At 46.8% G+C, this 17,363-nt stretch overlaps 1 protein-coding gene and 1 long non-coding RNA gene across 12 annotated transcripts in view; one reads left to right on the forward strand and one right to left on the reverse strand.

Annotated features, from left to right (window-relative positions):
• Positions 1-3,486: 3,486 nt before the first annotated feature.
• MECOM (MDS1 and EVI1 complex locus) overlaps positions 3,487-17,363 on the forward strand; it is a 470,671-nt gene continuing 456,794 nt past the window's right edge. For 4 of the 11 annotated variants that reach the window (XM_081007776.1, XM_081007775.1, XM_081007780.1 and 1 more), the window contains exon 1: positions 3,489-3,549. In XM_081007776.1, the coding sequence (XP_080863902.1) occupies positions 3,513-3,549 (37 nt within the window). In that variant the 5' untranslated portion in view covers positions 3,489-3,512. Of the gene's footprint in view, positions 3,550-17,363 lie in introns of all 11 variants that reach the window. The other 7 variants (XM_081007774.1, XM_081007773.1, XM_081007765.1 and 4 more) reach the window with 4 other exon arrangements.
• Positions 13,446-17,363, reverse strand: part of LOC308478550 — a 56,064-nt gene continuing 52,146 nt past the window's right edge. Inside the window, exon 3 of the long non-coding RNA XR_013987143.1 lies at positions 13,446-13,756. This is a non-coding gene — a long non-coding RNA (uncharacterized lncRNA). The remainder of the gene's footprint in view (positions 13,757-17,363) is intronic.

Consider the following 17,363-nt stretch of genomic DNA (forward strand, 5'->3'; position numbering starts at 1 on the left):
ATAATTCCCTTTGCAGGGGAGCCCTTTTCAAAGCTTTTTGCGTCTTTCCCGCGGTGGTCCTTAACATATTTCGACGGATCACGCCCAGCATCCTCTTTTCAAAAGCAGCCAGGCCATATGCCGCTGAGAAACTCACCTCTCACCTGCCTGAAGGCAGTAGCCCTCCCGTTGTTGCTATTCGGAGGTAGACTGCCCCTGTATATGTAGGTTTTACTTAGTTCAACCTCTCCCCAACCCCCGTTGGTCGAGTTATTCTCGACTTATTTCACTTCAAATGAATACGCTTTAGAGGGAGTTGCCAATTCATTTAATTTTCTCCCTTTAGATTTTTTTTTAATGTACACAAATAGGCTTCAGTTCCAATGCATTTTTTTCCTTTTTATGAGAAAGGGATTATTACTTGTTTTTTTAAAAAAGGAACCCTCGTTTCTCCCCCGCAAGACCACCTGTTCTCAATTTTTTAAAAAGCAACACCTCGCAGGGATTTTAGTAATGTATATTTAGCACCATTCCCATATTCCACGGCCTCTTTGAGGGTTAGGAAGCGCGCTTGGCCGTCTCCATGCTAGCAAACGACAAAGGTCGCTCAGGAAAGAATGGAGAAAACTTGTGCTTTCCTAGCAAGCGCCCCTCGGCTTTTGATCTTGCGCTTTTGCCGAGCTGGTCGCTGCTACAAGTGAAAACCCCCGACCCCAGGTCTCTCCTACTTTTACAGCTAGATCCGATGAAAATTGCTCAGAAATCAATCCCACTGATTTCAATGAAACCTAGGCCCATGCAAGTGCTTAGATTAGCTGCCAATGCACCTGACTCTAAGTTTGCTTACTCCGAGGCAAGTCCCACTTGTCTGCAAGTCAAGAATGCAGAGGATGCTAATGCTGGCCACAAATGATCCAATCTGCGTTAAATCGATGTGGCTTTAAATCCTATTGGAAATGGAGCGGGGCTTGAAAGCGACTGACTCCGACGCTGGGCTGTGACCATCAATTCAGAAGTAAATTCCAGCGATTGGCTTCCGATCATTGTGTTTAGGATCGGATGCCTCTCCTGTCTTAGGGTTCAGGCAGTGGCCACCCCCAGGCGGGTGGAGAGACGGGGAATCCAGAGGAGAAGGTGCACCCCCAAATCCGGAACAATTTGCTCGCGCAGAACTGGCTCAGCATCGGGGCTGAGAGACCGTAATTTTCTTTTATGGCGTCTGGCAGGATTTTGCTACAGATATTAATGGGAACATAAATAGCGCCGAGAAGGTATTGAACAAAACTGTTTAGTGCAAGGAGGTTGTTCTGGAGCAATTTTTTATTTTATTTTTATTTTTTTGCAAAAATCATTATGTAGCTTGGGTTGATTCATTCCCCAAACAGGAGCCAGTTTCTCCCAAGCATGTTTTCGATAGATGTTTTCGATAGATGTGCACCCCGCCCCCGCCGCCGCCGCCGCTCCCCGCTTCAACCATCCCTTGTCATTAAAGTGAATGAAAGGAATCTGATTTCATGATCGCCATCTAGTTAAATATGTATCCAGAGGAAGATTAAAGATATGATAGGATCCCTGTGACAAAACAAGGGTTAGGAGTCGTGTGCAAATACACCCCGCTCCAATCTGCATCCATTGCCCCGATCCTACATCTATTACTTTTGAAGTATCTTCAGGTGATTTAAATGCACCCCCTTATTTTTATTTTTTTTAACATCCTGGGTGTGTTGTTTATATTGCAGAATTACATTGCTGCGCGATCCTGCACGGTTTCTTGGAGGTATAAGGGTGCTCGGGACTGCTGCCGCGCAGCCCAAGCCTAAGCACGTTTACTCGGAAGTAAGACCACTGAATTCAATGGGACTTTCCTCCTAGTAAGCTTTAATATTAATGCATCTATGAATTGTATATTCATCGGGTGACTGAACGAACCTTTCGGCCCTAAACAAGGCTGACTTCTCCTACAGTCCCAATGCACGCTTACTTGGGAGTAAATCTCACGGCATTTATGAGTAAATATGCTTAGGATCAGGCTACTCCTGGCTGAGTTCGACCCGAATTGACTTCCAGAGTGAGGCGGCGTTCCACTGCGAGTCCGACTGAAGCAAAAGGGGGCTTACTTTCAAGTAAACGAGATTAGGATCGGGACCTAAGGGTTCCGAGCGCTGGGATGCGACGGACGGCATTGCAACCCGAGAGAAGCAAGGTCGCGGAAACCACCGCAAGTCCCACCGGGATAAGAGAGGGGCTACTCTAGAGTAAGGGGAGCGGAGGATCAGAGCCAGAAATGTGCTTGGAAGGGATAGTCCTGCCGATCAACTCTTCCCCACACAACCCCCTTCGTTTGCACTCGGCTAAAGGACAGAGGGGGGGGGACCCATTGGAGTCAATGGGTCTCCTCTGGAGTCACGGTGCGACCACTTAGCGCGCCTCACGGTGCCTTCTGCAAACACTAACAGGAAAGTGTCAGTGCAGTATCTAAGAGCCCTGGAGTTTGCACCGCCAGGCCTATAGGGATGACCGAGAATCATAAATATTTATTCTCCTCCCTCTCCGCTTAGATATATAGGTGTCAGAAGGAAGCGGCTTTACGGTTATACAAAACTGGGCTCTCCTCTCTCTCTGCCTCTCCGGGATGGCGGCGGGGCGCGCGTGGTGCGGGGAGGAGAGACTCAGACTCCCTCGGGGAAACTCGGGCAGGTCCCGTGTCCGTCTGAAAAGACGAGGCTGCGAGCCTCAACATCGGAGAGGCCCCCCCCCGCAACCCCCAACCTCTCTGTCTCTACGGGTGGGTGGATGTATCCAGGGGAATCCGGGTTGGTCCACTGCACATAAGCGAAATAATTGTTGTGCTGGTGAGAAAAGTGTGTGTGTCTGCGGGTGGGGGGAGCGCACCGGCCAAGGGCACACGAAGAAGACTCGCCGTGCACAATTAATAAATCGCAGGTCGTATCAGCTCATCATCCGGCATCATCCCTCTCTTAAAAAGTCTGCATGGGCGCTCATGTCAATTGGTTTTCTCTGCCTGGCTTAGATTCCCCCAAGCGAGCAAAAGAGAGATCTCCACACACCCCCCGCCCCGCGCCTTGGTCCCTTTCCTGCGATCTTCTGCCCAAGATCCCTTAAATCCAAAAGTGAAAGATCGCTCCAAACTTTTTTTTTTTTTTGGCGGCGCCCGGGAGATGTTGAAAGTGGGGGGGGGGGGAATTGAGCGGGGGGAGGGAGAGCGAGAGGAGAGCGAGAGGGAGAAGCCGCCCTTGCGCATGTGCGAAGGTGTCCAAACTGACAATGCTGGAGAAGATAGCAAGCTTTGGGGTTGGGAGAGAGAGAGAGAAACAGAAACAGAGTGAGTGAGAAAGAGAGAAAGAAAAGAGTGGGGGAAGCAGGAAGGGAAAGAAAAAAAACAACAGAGAGAGGGGGAGAGAGAGAGATAGGGGGGGAAAGCCCCTCCATTGATTTCCCTCCCCACCCCCCCACCCCAGATATCCCCCCCCCCAAAGCAACCATCCAAGCAACGTCCGCGGGATTTGGCAGCAATGCGATCCAAAGGCAGAGCGAGGAAACTGGCCGCAAGTAGGTGCAATCGCTCTTTCTGTTGCGCGCCCCCCCGCACCCCCCCGCGCCGTCCGCGCTCCCTTCTGTGCCCCGCTAGACGTCCGGGAAAGATGTGGGTCGGTGGGGTGGGGTGGAGAGGGCGGGGAGGGTGGGGGTCAGCCACTGGCCCCACAGATCCAGCCCGCCCCCGGCGCAGAACTGGCCCCCGAGAGCCTCCGCTGCCCAACATCCATCCACCTCGCGGCTGGTTTGCAGGAGAGGGAGAGAGGGAGATGGTGCGCGGCGGCGGCGGCGGCGGCGGCGCGTTGGGTTTCTCTCCTCTCTCTTTTCTCCCCACTTCCTCGCCTCGGACGCGGGGATCCGGACGGGGGGGGAGAGAGGTCCCGGCTGGACTCCCTGGCTTGGCTTGGCTGTGCCCGGCGCTGTTTGTGTGTTTGTCTGCCGGGGTGGCGGCGAGAGGGAGAGGGAGAGGGAGGAGGGGGGGCGGGGAAGGATCGCTGGTGAACTTCAGCCGAGGCGGCGAAAGAGTTGAGGAAAAGTTCAGCCGCGCCGAAGAAGAGCGCCGCAAGTTGCTCGCTCGCTCGCTCGCTCCGGCGAGGGAGGGAGGGAGGGAGGGAGCCAGAGGCTGCAAGGACGCCGAGCGCCCCTAGTGGGCGCTGCTGGCTCTGTGAAATAAACATTAAAAACAAGCGCGTGGGGAAGGGAAGGAGGGGAGGCCGCGAAAGCAGCAGGAGGAGGAGACGGTGGTGGCAACCTGCAGCCCAGGAGTTGGAGCCATGGCTTTGCTGGGACAGGTTGGGTGCAGAGGAGAAAGCATGCATGCACTTAACGCAGCAGCAAGCTGATGGGGATTTATTTGTTTTTCCTCCTCGAGTTGGGGGTTGTCCATTTCAAGCTGAGCCAGCCCCCCCCCCAACACCAGGGCAAGATCCAGCCGCTCCGGGCTTTTGGGAGAACCTCCTTGGCTCGAGTCGCTCTGGTCAGGGCGGAAAGACCCCCCCCCCCCGTACACGCAACTTAGCCAAACAAATTCGCGCTCTGCGCGTGTGAGCGCAGCTTCTTCGGCGCGCGCACGTGTGCAACTGCCTCCCCCCCCCACCCGTGCACACGCGTCTCCCGTTCCTGTGGCACGTGCAAAAGGAACAGCCCGCAGCATACACGTGTACAGGCTGGAATATTGTTCCAGGAAAGGTTGCCTAAACAACGACGAGTCCTCCTTTTCTAGTTCTGGTGCTATTATTTATATTTTTTTTAAGTGGGGGCAAGTGTATGAGTTACATAACAAAGCAGGAACGAGCGATCTCGGCTTCCCTACCAGTAACTGCCTCCTTTTCCTTGTTGAAAGCGTAAAATAATAATAACAGCAGCAGCAATAATAAAAGGAATATGTTCCGTCGTGGAAAGGAGACTTACAAAGTTTTCCTTCGCTTGGGAGTTCCGGCTCTTTCCGCTTGGTAGTCCTCGGTTGAGGTGGCCAAACTGGCCTGCCTGAGATTCTCAGCGGCAGCTCCCAGCTGGATCTCCTTATTTTCCTGTCTGTTTATTTCACATATTTAAAAAACTAATAATAATAATAATATCCACTCAAGAAGCAGCTAGAGCCGGTCAGTTTCAATTTTAACTTGATGCAGTTACAAGGCATGTTTTGAAGTGCGAGCTCGGTGAGCTGGAAGCGATTGGGCCGCACTTTTCTTTTTTTGCTCTGGCATCTTTGGAGACCCACGATGATCTTGTCAATTTCACGCGTCCTCCTCTAACAGTTTGCTACAGACTGCAGTGGCGGCTGGCAATCTTGGAGCCGGAGTCTCCGTCTATACTTACGAGCCGATCAAACATTATGTGTGCGATTCTCCATCTCTCCTCCTCCCCTCGCACAGCCGGCCATACATACAACTTACTGAAATTTCCATTGACTCCACCGCTATGGAAACTTACATACAAAATGTGCTCAGGGCTGCACTCCTGTACTTTAGCTTGGGCTTGAGACTCACTTGAACATGTTGGGAATTGGGATTCACTTTCTAGCAAACGTTCAAAGCACCATCGGGCTTTGTGCGAATGCAAACCGCGCAGTTATTTCAAGTTTACCTCTTTTACGCTGCTGGGGAAGAATCGTTTTCTTGACTGCAACCCGCAGTGCAACAGATGCAGCCTTGCTTCGTTTTTTGCAAGGGAGCTGATCTCTTGTGCGTCCCGTCCCCTCACCCCATTTACCTAGCCCCTGGACAAGTCCTCTTTATTTATTTCATGCTATTTTTGTGTTTGTTTCCCTGCATTGTTACTTTGATTTCCAACTGGGGGGGGGGGGAGAGAGAAAGGTGGCGGCGAGAACGGCAGGCAAAACGTTGCAGAAGTTGTGTGACATTTTTAAAAGGCCGATTATTTGCTTGTTTGGGGAGAAAATCGCGCACGGGGAGGGGGAGGGAGGAGGGAGGAAAGAGGAAAGCACAAGATCTCATTGGATTACTGTCTAATTTTCTGTGAAACAGACCAACCCCCCCCCCGCTCTTCCTCCACCTCGCCTGCGTTTGATTAGCTGGTTTTTGTTCCCCCAAAAGCAGATGTATTCAGTCGACACAATTTGAAAACAGATCCGTTATTCATTTAATAAAAAAAGGAAAGTTGCAGATGCGCAGATCGCAGCAGATGCGTAAAGATTCCCTTATCTAAAGACACCGAGTTAAGTCCAGTAGCAAACCCAGCAGGGATCTTATTTCTGGCGCGGTCCGTGGCTGATGTTCACCGCAGCTGTGAGACAGTCTGTTGCTGCTTTTAGATACGGCGCAGAGCATTCGCCAAAACTTTCTGACGTGCCTTGAGATGTACAAGGCAGCGCAGATGCACACTTAGGAAGATGCGTGGTCTGCCTTCTGCACCCCATAGGTTGCAAACGGAGACAATAAGTGCAGCAGAAACCGCTTTCCCACGTTTACACACCCTGTCTCTTTTCGCCTTCGATCACCACGTCAATTTCGCTGGCGCCAGTAGAATTAAATCGTTGATTTTTATTTATTAAAAATGTATTCAGCTTTCTCCCTTTTTTTCCGTTTGCGCACCTCCCTACCCCCCCCCATAAAATAAACTTACTATTCATTTACGAAGTTATATGAGGTTGCCTGGGGGCGGGAGAAACCACGATCAAGCTGTTCTGTAAATGTGATTCTTAGGTTGGAAGATACGCACGCTTTACCTGGAAGCAAATTCAACTGAAACCCGTGAAACCCAGTTACTTATATTTCTATGTAAACCGAGCTGTCTATGCCCAAATTCAGTCAAGTCCGGCCTGTTCCTTAAGCAAAGCGAGACACTTTAGGTGATAAATGGTTTGTTCTTAGAAAGCAACGCAAGTTTAAGGTTATGTGGCCTGATTTTAACCTTGATCATATTAAAGATATTCGCTGTTTTTAATTTAAAAAATTAAAAGCAACAGAAAAGCGACAAAGCTTGTGGATGATGGGGCAAGTCGGAAACGGCCGCATTATTTGGAAAACCATAATTTTAAGTCGCTGAAAAATGAACTCGCAACATGCTAGCCACTCTGAGACTGTAACAGTTCCAGAGAATGTGCAGCCTAGGTGTGACATTTACCGTTACGTGGTCACGATCCGAGCAAAGAGAAGCGCTTTTGGGGGTCGCAAGCCTACACTTTACCCGGGAGCAAGCAAACAAGAGTGGGGCGCACTTTTTATGTGTCCGCGTAATTTACTCCGATTGCAAGGTGCCAATCCACATAACGCACTTACTAGCGAAGCAAAGAGTAGGACGTCTTGACTTCGACGGCAGAGTTCAGCACGTGTTCAGATCTCTTCCCCCATAAAAAAAAAAAATCACTGGGACTTTGAACGCGTCTCACTTGGGCTGGATCGGGCTCTCCCCGCGGGCTATTCTGGCGCCTCTGCTTGCACGTGAGAACCATCTGGAATCGACGCTCTTGCTCGGGCTCTAGGGGATGCTCAGGGAGGGTTAGGGCTCTCCCCCACTTCTTCTCCCCACCCGCCCGGGCCTAAAATCCCCTACGGAGGAGAGCGCGACTTTCTGCAGAAGAAAATCCCACTCCGCGCAAGCGAACTAGGCGGCCAGCGCAAGCCCCGCTGGTAGTGGTTAGAGACACCCAATAGCCCCGTAAAGAAGCAGAAGGTGATCAGATTAGGCGAACACCCGTGCCTTATAAAAGGAGTTACTTGTACTTTTACACTTTATCACCAGTCTAAAAAAAAACAAAAAAAAAACACAACACGCCACCAAAAAAAAACCAAAAAAACACACCAGGCAATTGGAGCAAGCCGCGATGGATCCTGGTCTCTCCAACCCTTTGAGAGAGTAAGCTAACACTTTACCAAGTTTCAACAAGTCCCCCCCACCCCCGCTTCGACGCTTGTGAGTTTGCCCTCTGCCTGCGAGGGGGTTTTTTTTTAGAGGAAAGGGTGAAGAGGGAAAAAACACACACCTCGTTTGAGTAAAAAGCAAAGCGGACGAACCAGACTTTATTTCCTCGCTTTGTTAGGACTCCTCATATTGGGCTATCTGATGAGTCCCAAACACGCGAGGTGCTTTTTATGGAAAGGCTTGTTTATTTGCCATTGCTATCCTCTCAAGCTTATTTTTTTCTATTTTTGCATTGGCCACCTTGTGTGCAAATAGCCTCCTTTCGTACAAACAAGCAAACAAAATCGAGCAGCAGCAGCAACAACAACACAATCCGGAGTTGCTGTTGGTTTTCGCCGCTCGGAAGTGGGGACGGAGGTTTACTAGTCTCTTTCTGTTTGGGAGCGGAGCTTGGCCAAAAGATGGACCGCGGGCGGTGTTGGTGGGGCGGAGAGAGTCAGAGACAGGGAGGGGTGCGTTCCGTGTTTTCGCCATCGCCGGCTCCCACGCTGATGGAGAACTTGGTCCCTAGTCAGAGGCGCATCCCTCCGTGTCAACATCACTTCGCTTAGCAAGATGCCAAGGCGTTCAGTCAATAGGCGTCTAGCGTGAAGACCTCGCGCCCGCAGCGCGCATCATCGCTAGTTTGCACACTGGGCGAGAACTTAGCTTAACCATCCGCCTCCGCCCTCCCCCCGCCCCCTTAGCTCAGTTGAGACTGCTTGGAAGCCCAGTCTTTTAATGCCCACACTCACCCAACCAACCCCCAGCATATGCTTGCTGTTGAAGGCTTGTTGAATCTGCTTCTTGCGCCGCAGAGTCTCTTGGACCTGCTTATTCTCCCTCTCTTCTCCTTATGCCCAGATCGCATGCTGGGCCGTCTCTTCCCTCAAAGCTATCCTCAAACCCCACCTTTGCAGGGAATTCTTCCCCATCAGCTTAGGGACACTGGCCCAGTTGGGATTCCTTGATTCCCATTTTCTTTTCTTTCCTCTTCCTCTATGGCGGTGTGGTGGGCAACCCCTAGGCACAGGGCAGCAGGGGCAAATGTGGTCCTTCAGGGCTTCCTCTGTGGCCCTTGGGACTCTCTCAGCCAGCCCCTCATTGGCTCTGCTCTGCACCTTTCATACCTGGGTCTGCCCGGCTGGGAGGTGTCCACCAATTCTGATAATGCCTCTTGCTTGCCTGAATAAAGAGGAATGCATGAATGTGTAGAAATCAGCCTACTACACAAAAGCAACATTTGCATTCCTTGTTCTGCCAGCTTTTACTTCTGTCCCTGGCCTTCAGGGTTGAGAAAGGTTCCCTATTGCTGCTTTCTGGTCGTTCAGACTGTATGATCCTTGAGGCACAGACCTGTATCTGTGTTGGTTTATTGTTTGCTTGTTTCTCTGTGTATAGCTACTAGTGCAATGTATAACTCAAAGGAAGAGCGGAAGAGAGGCAGATGGAGGTGAAACTACACAAATCCCAGGTGCAACAGCGGAACATATTTAAGATCTCTTCATGCCAACCTTCAGGAACATCTACCTTTTATTCCCAGTTTTAAAAATGGCAAAAAATATTGTAAAATCCTATTCTTGTATTCCACTTTAATTACCGTAACCCAGAATAACTACTTCCCCAAGTGCATTTGCCCAGTAGCCATAGTAACCACATAAGAATGCACTGAATGAGTGTGTGCAGAATCCACCTTTTTCAGCTGCTCCTATATGAATATGGCAGAATATTGAGCCTGTTAGGAAATAATTCATCTTCGTTAAGTGATCTTGAATTAATTGCAGATAAATTATGCTGGTGGTTGTGGGGCTGACTATGAGTGACTATGAATTGAGCCAGCGGACTTGCATATGCAAGATCATTCTGCTTTTAATCCTACACATACAACTGCTGCATGCATGGATCCCTTACGTAAAGTCTTTGGAGAACTAAGGAACAAGTTTAATAACCTCTCTAGCCCAGGGCCTTAAAATAAGGGGTAGCAGAGAAGCCCTACAAACAAGAGAAGGCAGAATACCTTCAGTGGAAGGAACTAACAATAAGGAACACCAAGACTCTATCTAACTAATAGAGATACTGTACGGGCCATGCTGAGAGGTGAGGGTTGGGAGTTTGCGGGATCTGTGTAGGCACAGCACCTGAAAACAGATTCTGATATTGCTGGGGCTATTTTTATGACCCATTTGGTTCAAGACAGCCATGGGGAGGAACTTTGCTTGGCCTGAGTTCCCAAGCACACTGGAGACCTTCTTCAGAAGCCCTGCTCTGCTTTCCCTCCTCTAGTCGAGGGACAATATTATTAGGAATATAAAAAAGCTGCCTTATACTGAGTCAGATCATTCATCCATCTACTCTGACCAGCAGTGGCTGTCCAGGATTTCAGGTAGGAACTTTCCACAGCCCTACCTGGAAATCCCAGGGCATTGAACCTGGGACTTTCTACATGCAACACATCTGTCCTTCCACTCAGCTACAGTCCTTCCAAAAGGGAGAGGGCCTTTTCAGAAGTGGTGGCCTGACTTTGGAATGCCCTTCCCAAGGAGGCAAGTCTGGTGCTGACATTACAAGTTTTTAAGCACCTTCCTATCTGCCCAGGCATTTAAAAATAATTGTTGGAATTTTGCTCTCTTCTGTTTTTGTAGTTTTTCAGGTTTGTATTTACCCCCTGCTATGCTGTACTGTATTTCATTAAATGCTGATTTAATTTTTTTATGCTGCAAATAAATTTTATGCACACTTTTGCATGCTGCTCCGGCACGTTTCGGTGATAGGTAGTTAAGAAGTATTTTTTAATATGTACAGCTGCTACATTGAGCATGTGAATGAGCATACATTGGCAAATAGTGGATTTGGCTTTCAATCCCACACTGTAAGCCACTGGAAATATGGCTTAGCAAGGGCATATTATATAAAGCTATGGTTAGAATCATGGAATCAGAGAATTGTAGAGTTGGAAGAGACCCTCAGGATATCTAGCCCAGTCCTCTGCAATGCAGGAATATGCAACTGTCCCATACGGGGATTGAACCTGCAACCTTGGCCAAACACTGTAACCAACTGAGCTATCCAGGTTGATGTACATGATGCTCTCCCTACAGACCAGAAGTCAGCATGGACCAGCCTTTTCCTAAATCTGGAATGTGCTGGAAGATTCACATGGGCAGGTGCACTATATAGCTTAGGAGGCTGCAAGGAAAAGTGGATAGAGAAATATAGTCAGTGAAGGGGCCCTGAGAACAACCTAAGGAGTTGAATGCTCATGCTTAGGGTAAAATGGCAATTTATTCCTAGGATTACAGTAGATGGCATCTGTTGCAATTCAGAGTCATAAACATTAAAGAGGGTTCAATGGGACATAGGTTGTATCCATTGCTCAATGTCACTGGGCCCAGGGACACAGTATTCACATAGACACATAGGAAGTTGACATATATAGTCATACCTCGGGTTACAGACGCTTCAGGTTGCTATTTTTTGGGTTGCGGACCGCCAAAACCCGGAAGTACCGGAATGGGTTACTTCCGGGTTTCAACAGCCGCGCATACGCTAAATCGCGCTTTGTGCATGCGCAGAAGAGCCGAATCGCAACCTCCGCGTGCACAGGTGTGCCGCTGCAGGTTGCGGACGCTGCGGGTTGCGAATATGCATCCCGCATGGATCACGTTCGCAACCCGAGCGTCCACTGTACTGAATCCAGGTCACTGGTCTATCCAGCTCAGTATTGTTTACACTGACCGACAGTGCGTTTCCAGGTTTTCAAATGGAGGAAATTCCCAACCCTACCTGAAGATGCCTGGGATTGAACTTGGGACTTTCCTCATGCAAAACAGATGCTCTACCACTGATCCTCAGCCTGTCCCCTTGATTTATTCCGCTTTGCTGTGAGATTAGATTAGATTGGGTGGTACTGGGAATCAGAGATGACTAGAGAGTTGTGATCTAACAGGATTTGGCATTTGCTTTTGGTATGTGAAGAACCACACAAATAGTAATGTTTGTGAGACAGCAGTCAGTCTGAGCAACAGGGAAGCCTCTTTAGTCGCGAAGAAAGGTTAGCACATGTCTGCTACAAGGGCTGACTTGTATAACATTTTAAAATTCATTCTGATGAACGTGATATATGATATGCATGCATTTCAACATGGTCTTTTAGATGGTTCAACGTTTGTTAAAGTTGTAACCTGGCCCAGGCAAGATTAGCTTGTGTGAATTCAGGGATGGCATTTGAGGTTAAAGTGAGATTGCAGGAGGGGAGGATCAATATTTGCAGGAAGATTCAAAGGCTTGCTGTTGGATACGTTCAACATTAAACTGCAAAAGAAAGTAGTGTGTTGGAAGAGTATTTGCTGTGACTCATTTTTAAGTATGTAATGATAAGGAACACAAGAAGCTGCCTTATACTGAAACAGGCTACTGATAAAACCAGCTCAGCATTCTGACCAATGCATCTCAGTACTGTATGTATTTTACACTGACTTACGGTGGCTCTCTAGGATTTTGGACAAGAGTTCTTCGCAGTCCTACCAGGGACTGAACCTGATGCCATTTGCATACAAAGTGTGTGCTCTGCACTGAGCTATGGCTCTTCTCCAAGCAATAAGCTTACTGTAAGCAAAGAGGCGTATGCCTTTGACATGCATAGGTAGAACACAGACCTGTTTCATTGTTTATGAGAGTGTAGAACTAGTGAGCTGGCCAAGGGACATTCGTTTGAACAATAATCACATGTGCTCTGAAACACAGCTGTGCATTAATATAAGCTGTTATGGACCATGCTGTCCTTCTCTTGAAAGTCTGCTTTTAGACCAAGCATTGCCCGCTAATAATGAATGCCAGGCATCAAAGCCAGGCATGGATCAGACCCACTTGCCTGGGTGCAAGTTGAAACAGGGCTAGACTTTTATCCTAGGAAAACAGTAACTATGCTGAATTAAATTTTAAAAAGTTTTGGAGCTGCCTGGCAAGACGCAGCCTTGAGGAGCCTTAGGGGTATGCTATAACTTTTGATAAGTTATTGTTGTTTTAACATTAGCCCTGCCTTGCATTTGCTGCCTTGCTCCCCATCTGCTCTACCTGCATCTTTGTAAATAAATAGGCACAGCCAAAAATACCACAAATCTCCAGTGCTCTATTCTCCCAAGGAAACTGACCCTTTAAACACCCCTGGGACTTCCTTCCTCCTGGTAGATGTTATATCCTATAACATATATTAGAACTATATACGCTATATATAGCAAATGTACTATACAATACATGGCAAGCTATTCTGTCGTAAAATACACATCTGCGTTACATATACTTTATTGAGAAACAATAATACGGGTCTGCACACATACATGGGTATTTGGAATAAATGACTCATGAAAGTCAGATAATATTGAAGAGTACAAGTAGTACCATACTGTGTTTCTGAAGTATGTGTGTAAAACATAGAAACTTGAATAAAATTATCATCTTGATCCATGAATGCATTTGTAATTATATTACAAGTAACTTTTCCTGTTTCTATGATCTATTGTACTTTTTAATGGACATATTGTAACAGACATATACAGTGTAGAGTTATTGGAAGAGAAAGTTGAATATTTCATAGATACACAATGTACTGCACACCTAGAATGATAGATGTAACAAAACGGTCTCTCTCCCTCTCTCTCTCTCTTACTGCCCCTTCATCTCTAGCCAGGAGTGGGGAATCTTTGGCCCATCAGGTATTGGACTCCAGTTCCCATTAGTTCTTAGCCAGAATGGCCACTGGGCAGGGGTGTTGGGAGATGTCAGCCACCAGCATCCAGAAAGCTACAGGTACCCCCATCCCTGACCTTGGCTGCCTCTCTTTTTCTCATGGCAAACTTTGTATCTGAATGAAAAAGGGAGAGCATCTGTAAGCCATTTAGAATTTTTAGTCAAAATTAAGCAGTATACACATTTTGTTTAATTAATTAATTAATTAATAAAACACAATAAAGACCAATGTTGATAATTATTATTATTATTATTATTATTATTATTATTATTAGTGCATTTTTTTTGCAAGGCTCTTGGCAATAAACCTTTCTACTATTATGTGGAAAGGTTTTGTGTATGTTTCCAGAGGCACCTAGAACAAACTGAGGCTGACATAGCTCCTTTAATTCTACACTAATATCCCTATATATTCTACACTAATATCTCTCTCTCTTTCTGTGTGTGTGTGTGTGTGTGTGTAAATTTTCCCAGACGTTAAACATTGAATTACCTTGCCAACATCTTTCTTTTTGTGGAAGGGCTATAGCTCAGTGATTTGCTTGCAAAAGGTCCCAGTTTCAATCTCTGGCATCTTCAGGTATGGTTGGCAAAGACTCCCATCTGAATCCCTGGAGAGCCACTGCCAGTAAACATAGACAGTAGTGAGCTGAATGGACGGACCAATGTTCATACTTGGTACAAGCCAGCTTCCTATGTTCTTTCCCCAAGATTCCCCTTCCAGCCTTGGCTGCCTACTGTCAATCATCCTCCTTAATGTGAATTTGTTCTTTTACATTCGTTTTAAGTTGGAATGACCTATATGGTGAATGGGGGTGGGGGAGGAAGGCTCAGGGATGGCTTCTCCCCATCACACTATCTTCAGATGAAACATGGCAGGCTTGTAAATGGATGCTGTTTACACAGGGGTACGGAAAACTTAAGAAATGTTTCTACAAAAGGGAAAGAACTGTTTACACAGGCCTTTGAAAAGTGTGACATATTGCTCTAGTTCCAGCACTAAAAAGCTAAACACTCTTACAGACATTTGAAGTTTTCTGGCTGAAGCTACAGGGTTCCAATTTAGATATTGCTTGTGCGTATAACTAATTGCAATATATTCCCCCACTTGTGGGAGAGGAGAAGGCTCTTGCTCATAGGTTCTCCCTTGGGAATTGAATATTTGGCTCCCCGCCAGTTCTGTGCAATGTCCACACTGACTATTTGAATTCCCAGACTCTATTTAACAAGTTTCTAAATAAATAAACTCATTGTCTGTCTGTGTTTTAAAATTATTTCATCTCTTTTGTAAAAATAAAAAAGTAGAAAAGTGACGGAGTCCTATTACACTGGCTTTGCTGCCTGGCTTTTTCTTCCAGGCTCTTTCTAAACAAAGAGAATCACAGCAGATATACACTTAAACCCAACCTGTAACTGCATAGGGTGGGAACTGAAGAGAGGGATGGGCAGTGTGTGGCTGTCAGATGCATATCTAGTCAGAGCTAACACCAGAGACAGGTTCAGAAAGTCAGTTAAATATTAAACCTTTGGAAAAGGAGACCTGTGTGCCTGCCATCTCTTTGGCATGACCCTGCAGATAACTGAACAAGAGGCAGGCCCTGTGGGCAGTGTTCATTCCTATTGCCATAAATGGTGATATGTGTCTGTTTCACTCTTGTTGTTTCAAGCTCAGGAGTTGCTGATACGAATTGGGAATGCTGAGGCTGTTACCAGAGTCAGCGTAATTCTTTTCTTAAAACCATCCTCTCAAAACTATTTGGTCGGAACAGTTAGGCTGCAATGGAGTGGGGGAATCACAGGTTCCGGTGGCCAAAAGTGCCCCTTCAGACCTACCTCTCCAAATGGCCCATGGGACTCTTCCTGGGCCCTGCTCTGGATTCTCTGCAAGTGCCCCCCCCCCCGGCTGGGATGAGTCCTTGAAAGCTTGCTTGCCTGGATGGAAGATGGAGAGATGTTTGTGTGGTGTGTGCAGTGTCGTAACATGGGTTGCCAGCACCCAGGGCAAGGCAAGTATTGCATCCCCTAACATACGGTTAGGGCCAGGCGGGCACTGCATGACAGTATTAGAAGAGGCATTCTGTCATGTGTGAGAGAAGGGGAAAAACACTTAAAAAAAACAACAGAGAGAAAAGACTGTGCCTGCTGTGATGCCATGCATGGATGAAACACACCAGCCATCCTTCTAAACAAATGGCAGGTCACTGTTAAAAGAGGCACTCCTTCTTCTAAAACTTCACCTGAGTAGCAGTGTGTGAGTATATTATGTTTGTGGTGACAGGAAAGGTATCAGCAGCAGTGGGGCAGAGGTTCTGCTCCCACAGCATCCAAGATACTCAAGGCCCTGGTCCCGTGTACTCAAGAGAGGGAGTGTTTTATGGATCACAACAGGAATGATTCCAGCGGCAACAGCAAGCACAGACAGACATGCTGCTCTTCCTTCTTCCTTAAAAAACAACACACCACTTTGTGAGTAAATTGGCTTGAAATCTTGGTTTCAGAATGACCATAAAATATTGCAGCACTGTGTTCCTATTATAATGTTCTAAAAACTATGGCTGATGCCCTTTTATAAACAAACAAAACTAGCTAATCAAATCAGTTATCTTCAGTCAGTCAAGTAATAAATGTAATCTTCATTCATTTGCAGATTACCAAAGTAATAGTTTTGAAGTAAACCCCACCAGAAAAACCTTTGTTAAGTAAATTAAAAAGTTTAAAAAACAAAAAACAAAACAAAAACAGATTGGTCAAATAGATGAAGTTTCAGTTCTATTCAAAAGAAAGGAGATCCCCTCTCCTTCAGGATGAGTAGTTTAATTTATATGCATTCATATTCATAATGAATTAAACCACAATTTGTTAAGATTTCTTACGCTGTGTGAAATCCCAACATATCACTGGGAAGTTCTCCTGTGCAAACTCCATCCACTGAAACATCAGTTGTCTATGGTGCAATCCTATGTGTGCTAATTTGCAAAATGGCCAGGACTTTAAACACAAGAGTCACTGCAGTAATTATAATAGTGATGACAATAACTCCACAAAATAACTGTCCAACTCATTGTATTTTATATTCAACAAGTTTATTAACTGCTACTTCTAAGCACACCATGGAAAGGCTTTGTATATATTTCCTTTCTGAACAACAACTATGAAGTGGGACAGGAAGAGGTCATGTTGGAAGACAGACTCAGCTATAGTAACAAACTGTTCTTTCTCTTAATTGTGCTTCTGGTCAGTACATTGTGATGTGAAAGAGGTTACTTTTGATATGCTGCATTCTATGCAAGTGCAGGCTGTGATGTTGGTTGCAGAATCCTGTTTCCTGAGAAATGTGATGCATTTTTCAAAGTGTGTAGAATGCAAGGCTGTGTACAGCCTTGCACAATGGGCAGTGAAATCTTAGTAATTAGATGGGCTGCTGAATAATATATTCAGTGGTCACAAGATAAGGGTTCAAACCCAAACTAGATGTAACAGTGATATTGATGAATCCTTATAAAGCAGGCTTCCTCAACCTCTGCCCTCCATATGTTTTCGGCCTACAACTCCCATGATCCCTAGCTAGCAGGACCAGTGTTGAGGGATGATGGGAATTGTAGTCTCAAAACATCTGGAGGGCCAAGGTTGAGGAAGCCTGCTATAAAACAAGTGATTGGGCAAGTCAATGCTCAGTAATGGTCGTTAAGGATCCCTTTTTGAGCTGCTTCCTCACATCTATT

This window comes from Podarcis pityusensis (assembly GCF_964106645.2).
Source record: "Podarcis pityusensis genome assembly, chromosome: 5".
In the NCBI taxonomy this organism is placed as follows: Eukaryota; Metazoa; Chordata; class Lepidosauria; order Squamata; family Lacertidae; genus Podarcis; species Podarcis pityusensis.